The sequence below is a fragment of the Solanum pennellii genome, chromosome 5, assembly GCF_001406875.1.
Source record: "Solanum pennellii chromosome 5, SPENNV200".
Taxonomy (NCBI): domain Eukaryota; kingdom Viridiplantae; phylum Streptophyta; class Magnoliopsida; order Solanales; family Solanaceae; genus Solanum; species Solanum pennellii.
In genome coordinates, this window is record NC_028641.1 from 73,564,633 (window position 1) to 73,573,562 (window position 8,930).

Here is an 8,930-nt window from a genome sequence, read left to right on the forward strand (position 1 = left end):
GTCGACCCTAGATAAAAATAACCTACGACTAATATTTTTGTCAACCCTAGTAAATAGTAACCTAAGTGAATCACACACTAATGTTACATCGATTTGATATTTACGTATCTTACTACTAAATTAAGGTTTTCTATCATATATCGAGTAAGATACATCTGAATTTTGTATATGTATGATGAAAAAAACAATAAAATACTAGAAAAGACGAGAAAAGATGTTATAACTTACCCAACATGAATTGGTTGCATTTTTACATTTAGAAGTGTCAAAATAATAGAAATTAACTTTATTTAAAATTAAAAAAAAAAGGTTTGTATGATCTTTTTAAATATTTGTGGCCATTTTTGAGCCACAAAATTGTGGTCATTTAGTAGCCCTATAAATTAAATTTGAAGGGGACTTTGAGATATTTGTTTTTCCACTTGCATGCTTTTATGAGTGAGTTTGAGAAAGTTGGTGTTGATTATAATTGCTTTCTGATCGAAATTATATTATTATAGTACAAGTAAAATATTGAAGAATTTTAAACTATGTACGACTTGTCGGGGTAAAAATGCAGTTGAGCCATTAATATATGAATTTAAGTTTTACGTATTAACAATATACAAATATTTAAATGGAAATTAAAGTTACTTATATACTAAAAACATAACATATAAATTGCTATAATCAATTAAACTACAATTTTACCACAAAAACTCCTTGTATTGAAAATGTATACTAGCCAATATTCTTTTTAACAAAAATAGAGATGACAATAAGGCGAGACGAAGCAAGATAGGGTACACCCTTAACATGGAAGGACAAGGGAAAAAATTGCTTAAGCGAGGTGGGACAAGACATCCAAAAAATTACTAACTAGCGTTTGATCATAGATTTCAAAATATTCTTGGCAAATATTTGGGTGAAAATTTAGGTGAAATTTCACCATGTGTTTGGCCATACTATTTGAGAAATATATTTCACTTTTTTAGAAAAAAATATGATTTATACCCATAAGTTTAAAAAATATCAAAACTAACCATAAGTTTGTAATACAAATTAATTGAATCTTTATTACAACAATAACAAATAGTGCCCATGACACTAGAGCAATGTGGTGATTTGACATAAGTGCAACAAGCATCATTTCATACATCACGAAGTAGACGAAACACATGACTTTGTTATCTTGAGCCGATTGTTCATCATTTTCACCCATGATCATATTATTATTTAACATTCACCAAATATTTCATCACTACTTTGGAATTAACGTAAAAAATTATGTAATACAAAGTAAGCAACAACTATAGAGGGTGTTTTGGTAAAAGATAAAAATTTGGGGTAAATTTCAATTTTTAAAAGATCCCCAATAATGAAATTTGACCAAAATACTAGAAAAAACTAATATTTGAAAATTTGGGATATTTGCCAAAAATATTTATCAAATAATAACAAAATTTATGGACAAATACTATTTGTTAAATTTTCTCCAAATATTATTTGGGAAATCTATGACCAAACGACCCTTTAAAATAGTCATGAATTTAAGCATAGTACTAAAATTATAGTTCATATTTTCATATAACTATACCAAATAGTAATGCAACACAATAATACCAAATTAGAATTTGACAACAGAGATAATTTGTTTTAAGTTATTACATCAATAGTGTAAAAGCCAAGTCAAGATTATTGGACAAATTTGTTACTTTGTCTTCAATCTAAATGGATTTAAATTTAAATTATAGTCACAAATTACATTTGCTAGCTTTGTTGTTACAATCTTGAGTTTCCCTGCAATGGCATCTTAATTTTCTTCACTTTGTTGATGAATTCTATCACAATTTCTGTTCTTTCAGCATCTGAATGATAAACACATAAAATTATTAGAATTTAATTAATTACTAATTCTTAAAGAAAAGAAGAAGATTAATGTCATAGTGAATGACTACTTCTTCTGTCTTTATTTACTTGTCAAATATTTTTTAATTTAATTTCTGACAAATCAAGAAAGGACAATGTTATTTTTGTTATTATACCCTCAATATATTATACATTGAGTTAATATCTGTAAAAAATGTAATAAGTAAATATTTTTGGGACCCTATTAATTTGATTGAGGTAAAATATTGAACTTACTAAATCAATAATTATTTTTTAATAGATGTGTCAAGTTGAAATTTAGGCATAACACATAATTATGCCCTTTAACTTGATCTCATTTTAAATTTATGCCCTTCAACTTTGGGTGTCCACAAGTAGACACTCAACCTTGTACAAATAGACACACACATCCTATTTGACATCCTACATGACAATTTGCATCCTACGTAGTGTCCTACGTCACTATAACAAAAATGATCATTAGCGGCAATTAATTTTTAATTGCCGCTAAATATATATTTTTAGCGGCAATTGACACTCTTTGTATATGTCCATAAAGCCTTTAGCGACATTCGTTCTAATAACACTTAAATAATGCCGGTAAAGACTTCAACACTCTTTATTAATGTCAATATTTAATGCCGCTAAAAGTTGTTTTTCTTGTAGTGCGTGGTTTATGTCACGTAGGACTCGTGTGTCTACTTATTCAACTTTATACAAGTTTGAATGTTTACTTGTGAAGAACCAAAGTTGAAAGGCATAAATATAAAATGAGTTGAAGTTAAAAGACACATTTATGTATTATATCAAATTTAAATAGAGGTGGAAGAAGTTAAAAAGGCACACTTATATATTATGTATTATGTCAAAAATATAACAATTAAATTTTTTATAGACATTAGTTAACTATTATTAAATTCAATGTTATTATAAAATTTAACAGTAATACATAAAATATAATTTTCAATTCGTCATTAATAATTACTTCTAAAAATATATATTTAACTATAATTAAATTATTACCTAAGTTTGGTACTTTGTGGCCCTCTGGATAATGAATCACAACAGGATTCACGAAGCACCCCGCAAGTTCTTCTTCATTTAGTAGATGAGGATCCTTTTCACCTATACAAACACATAAAAAATAGAAATAAATTGACTACTTAAATGTTTATCAAAATTAAGTTTTTTTAATAGGGATAAGACACAAGTAATTCTAATCAAAATTTTAGTGACACATTTTAACTGAATTAAGGTTTTATTATCCCCAAATTTTCTTTTTTATAAATTTGTACTTCTTTTGATTTACGTGACATGCTCTGTGACTCTACGCAGTTAAGATGTGTGAGAGATATTTAAATGGCACATAAAGAAAAAAGATGCATAAAATTACAAAAGAATGAATTCTTCGGGAGGTAATATACCTTAATTGCTCGGAAAAAAATTACCCGCACCAGGTGTTTACACCAAGCCAATGCAAAATATATTATTATGTGATTTAATAAAATAAAATAAATTATAAATTTAAACACATGACATACATATGTTGACTTAATATAAACACCTAATACTGAGAGCGCATTTTACTCTCTTTAAGAAAATAAGAACCAAAAAATATGCAATACGTATTTTGATTATATTTGTATTATAATTAAATAATTTATTTTTTTTATTCTTTACAAACAAAATGATATCTCCTTTAATGAAGGTAATTACTTTAATTTTCCCCACCCGCTTTCATGATGAAGAAGAAACACTAGTCATAACATTTTCATCAACGGCGAAGATAAAGCCAAACAACTAATTAACTAAGATGAAGTCATAATATTTCTAATTATATATAGTCCAAGGGAGTGCATGAATATAGATATTTGATGATTCGATAATAGGTTAGAAAAATATTTGACTATTTTCTCATTTTAAATTATAATTGAAGAATACTGATCGAAGAAAAGAATGTCAGAGTAGATTCTAATAATGTTAGCACAATTTCAAACACAAAAATGATAATAATGTAATGAATAAATAAAATTCTTTTTTAAATAGACTAATTAAAAATATTAAGATGTAATTTTTTAGTGGCCCAAAAGAGTACCTATGAAGTGCAAAGATGGACACTCAATTGGATATGCAAATGCATTAGAAGCAAGCTTGGGACATCCCAATTCAATTCCTCCAAATTTGCCCCCTGCTATTAACATCACAAATTTAATTTTTGGGACTTTGGTTAGAGCCACTCTATCCCTTTGCATTCCAGGCATTGATGCAGCTATAACTGCTCCCTAAACAAATATTAAAATCACATAAAAATATATATATATGATAAAATTTCAGATTGGCTTATATAATTATATACAAAAATAAGAGAAGAATTGAAAATAATACCACAAACTATTAGTTTCATTCTCAAACAATTGACAGTCTTAAAAATACTTTTTTACTTGTTCAATTGTACTTAAATGTTACTCCCTCTGTCCCATTTTATGTTCGCATTTCGAATTTTAAGAGATAAAAAAGTCTATCTTTGACCATAAATTTTTCATAGATCTTTTAAACATTTTGAATTATCAATTATTGTGATTCATAGTACTTTTTACGTTGTTTACAAGTATATAAATTTCATTTCAAAAAAATTGAAGATTTCATGCACAAATTTGCAGTGTGTTTGACTCTCAAAACATAAAAAGTGTCATATAAATTGAGTAAAAGACTCAGCTCTTAAGATGGAGATCACTTGCTATGCTATGTTACAGATATATCTAAGTTTATTTAGTCAATTATAAAATGTGTTTTAAGGTTATATAGTTTTAGAATTAAATTAATAATTCGAATACAATAAGGAAATTAATAATAATACTTACCTGACTAAAACCTAAAACACCATCAAATGGTCCATACTTCTCCATATTAGCTTCAACATATTGAATACATTCTTCAAAATTGTAAATTTCCTTGAAGTCCTACAATATAATGTTATGACACTTGAATCAAAGTGTGTCATCTAAAATATATATTTAATTTGATTTATGATACTTATTATACATGATTTAATATTTAAATTATATTAATTTAAATACATATATTGTTTCACCTCAATCAAATTTATGATGTAAAATAGTTAAGTGCATATTTGTTCATATTTAGTATATTTTTTGACACAGTTACATTTATATTATTTGTAAATTAATTTTGCTTATAAGGAACATATTTCAAAACAATGAACTTACTCAATTGATTATAAAAGAAGAAGAAAACTAGAACTTATGTCCTTGTTGCTCATCAGACACAAGTTTTAGCTTTCATTTATAAGGGAAATATTTCAAGATAAAACCTGCTTAATTGACCACAATTTCCGTCCAAAAGTACAAATTCAGTGATAATCAGAAAATACTTAGTTCTCTCTAACTCTTATTTTCTTCATAAGCAGCAGAGAAGTTAGATACTTCATTAAGATTAGTAAGGTAAGATCTAGCCCCCTTGCTTGTCCTTTAATAAAAGACTGCTAGATACTGTCTACTGATAAATTTGCTTTTAAAAAAAAAAAGTTCCGTCCAAAAGAAAATGGAAAATAGCAATAAAGGAGAAGAACCTCAGTAGATTGGAACCATTCATAGTAGGGTGGATAAAAAATGTCATGAACATCCACTTTATCTTGAAGTAAAAAAGGTGCATCCAAGAACACCAAATCTAGCTTATCAAGTAAATATTGTGGCCAACCAAGTTCCAATTCTTTCTTCAATATATTAGCACTAGTTGCATGGCCATGGAGGCACAAAACTCTTGGCTTCTTCTCATATTGGTATTTTTCCATATGTAAAATTAAAGAAGAAAACAAGACAAGAGTAATTTGCTCTCTATTTTGTCTTTATGCAAGTTATCCTTGAGGGAAGTTGTTGCACATACAAATGTTGTTTGATGGATATATATATATATATATACTTCTGAGAATTCTAGCGGTCTTTTATTAAATATAAAAGTATCAATAAGGACTTGTACAAACAAGTGAAGCTAGGCCTTACTTTACAAATTGTAATAAAGTATCTAACTTCTACTTTCAACCAAAAATAAAGAATTAAAAATTAGAGAGAACTATATTTTTCTTTTATCATCACAAAATGTGTAATACAGTCCATAATAATATTACAAATAATATTGAGAAAGATATATCAAGATTTATCAATTTTTCTTGTCTTTTAATAAAAAAAATTTTTTAATTTGTGTGTCATAAATTTTATAAATTATATGAATTTTATATAGTAATAATAATAATAATAATATAAAAAAGGTAAATAAATAACTTTATGTGATAAGTAAACAACTTAAACTTTATTAAAAAATATCTCAAATAATTAAATTTTGGATATGTATGATGAAAAAATAAAATAAAATATTAGAAAAGACGAGAAAAAAATGAACGAAGATGTTATAAATTATCCAACATAAAACTTTTGGTTGCATTCACAGATTTACTTTTAGAATTTAAAAAGTACTAAAAGTTAACTTCATTTAAAAGAAAAAAGATTTGTATGGTCTTTTTAAATATTTGTGGCAATTTTTGAACCACATAATTGTGGTCATTTAGTAGCTCTACGAATTAAATGTGAAGGGGACTTTGAATTTATTAATAATTTAAAACAATTTATGGAGGTGATAGAATTCGATAGAACTCCCTTAAAGTTTAAAATGCACGAAGTTAAAAATTCGACAATGAGTTAGGAGACTATTTGACCATTTTATCGACAAAGAAATAAGAGAGTGACTTTTGTTTGGTAAATCTGAAGTTGAATGATTCTTAGGTTAACTTTTTTTAATAACTTTTTTTTTAAAGAAGAATTGTGTGTGATGAATTTTAGAGATTAAATGAATTTTATATAATAATAATAAATAAATAAATAATTTTATGTGACAAGTAAACAACTTAAACTTTATCCAAAACTATTTCAATGAATCAGATTTTTTATATGTACGATGTAAAATTAAAATAAAATACTAGAAAAGACGAGAAAAGATGAACGAAAATGTTGTTATAACTTACCCAACATAAATCTTTTGGTTGCATTAACTTTTAGAATTTAGAAAATAATAAATATTAACTTTATTTAAAAAGAAAAAAGGTTTGTATGTGTTTTGAAGAAAGCTCAGAATATAAGAAGAAAAAGACAAGAAGTATAAGATAGAGGAGAAAATTTTCTTATTCAAGTGTGTCATACAATGGTGAATGATATTTCTATTTATAGCGTTGAGATATCATAGTCAAAGGTCACCTTGGAATTATACATAGTTATCATCAAAGTTCATATCACCTTGAAATCTTATCACATTGAAAACACTAATACATGAATCCAATTAATTGTTGGATAACTCTAATGGATCATCCACATATACAATGGATTTACAACACTCCCCCTTGGATATCCATAGATTATGTGCCTCGTTAAAATCTTACTAGGAAAAACCAGTGGGAAAAAGCGTAGTGAAGGAAAAAGAGTACACACATCTCATAATACGCTTTGAATGTTACCTCGTTAAAAACCTTACCAGGAAAACCCAACTTGGAACAAAACCATAGTTAAGGAAAAGAGTACAACGCGTATTTCGCTCCCCCTGATGAAAACTTTACTTGATATCTCGGAGACGGCGCATTCCAATCTTGTATCTCAACTTCTCAAACGTTGATGTTGGCAATGCCTTAGTGAATAAATCAGCAAGATTATCACTTGAACGAATTTGTTGAACTTCTATCTCACCATTTTGTTGAAGATCATGCGTGAAAAAGAACTTTGGTGAGATATGCTTTGTTCGGTCTCCTTTGATGTATCCTCCTTTCAATTGAGCTATACATGCAGCATTATCTTCGTACATTGTGGTTGGTATATTATTTTTCAAAGAAAAACCACACATTTTCTGAATATGATGGGTCATTGATCCAACCAGACGCACTCTCGACTTGCTTCATGGATGGCTATTATTTCTGCATGATTTGAAGAAGTGGCTACCAACGTTTGCTTCATTGATCGCCAAGATATTGCCGTGTTTCCACATGTAAACAAATAGCCTGTTTGTGATCGAGCTTTATGCGGATCTGATAAATACCCTGTATCTGCGTAACCAATCAGTTCTGATTTGGATTCATTGAAATAGAATAAACCCATGTCCATGGTCCCTCGAAGATATCGAAGTATGTGTTTAACACCATTCCAATGTCTTTTTGTTGGGGAGGAACTGAATCTTGCCAGTAGACTTACTGCAAAACAGATATCTGGTCGAGTATTGTTAGCAAGGTACATTAGTGCCCCGATCGCACTAAGATAAGGAGTTTCATCACCAAGAAGCTCTTTATCATTCTCTTGAGGTCGAAATGGATCTGTATTGATGTCAAGCGATCTTACCACCATTGGAGTACTCAATGGATGTGAGTTATCCATGTAAAAACGCTTTTAGTATATTTTCTGTATACGTTGATTGATGAACAAGTATTCCATTTGACAAATTCTCAATCTGTAGACCAAGACAAAATTTTATCTTGCCGAGATCTTTCATTTCAAATTCTTTTTTCTGACACTCAACAGCTTCTAACAGCTCTTTACGAGTGCCAATGATGTTCAAATCATCAATATACACAGCTATTATTACAAATTCAGACCCCGACCGTTTAATGAAAATGCAGGGACAAATCGGGTCATTTTGTACCCTTTCTTTAAAAAATATTCACTCTGACGATTGTACCACATCCTTCCTGATTGTTTCAATCCATACAGAGATTTCTGAAGCTTTATTGAACAAGTTTCTCTTGAATCTTTGTATGCTTCAGGCACTTTGAATGCTTCAGGAATTTTCATGAAAATATTGTGGTCCAATGAGCCATATAGATAGGCTGTGACAACGTCCATTAGACGCATTTCAAGTTTTTCATGAACTGCCAGATTTATGAGATATCTGAAGGTGATTGCATCTACCACTGGAGAATATGTCTCCATATAATCAATGCCAGGTCTTTGAGAAAAACCTTGAGCAACGAGTCGGGCCTTATATCTCATGACTTCACCTTTCTCATTTCTTTT

General features: G+C 28.5%; 1 protein-coding gene across 1 annotated transcript; it reads right to left on the bottom strand.

Annotated features, from left to right (window-relative positions):
- Positions 1-1,542: 1,542 nt before the first annotated feature.
- Positions 1,543-5,794, bottom strand: LOC107018636 (esterase CG5412-like). The gene is made up of 5 exons (XM_015219169.2): positions 5,459-5,794; positions 4,731-4,829; positions 3,965-4,151; positions 2,893-2,994; positions 1,543-1,847 (listed from the first exon to the last, which is right to left on the bottom strand). Exons 1-5 carry the CDS (start codon positions 5,678-5,680, stop codon positions 1,762-1,764), a joined length of 696 nt encoding a protein of 231 aa, XP_015074655.1. The 5' UTR covers positions 5,681-5,794; the 3' UTR covers positions 1,543-1,761.
- Positions 5,795-8,930: the final 3,136 nt, after the last annotated feature.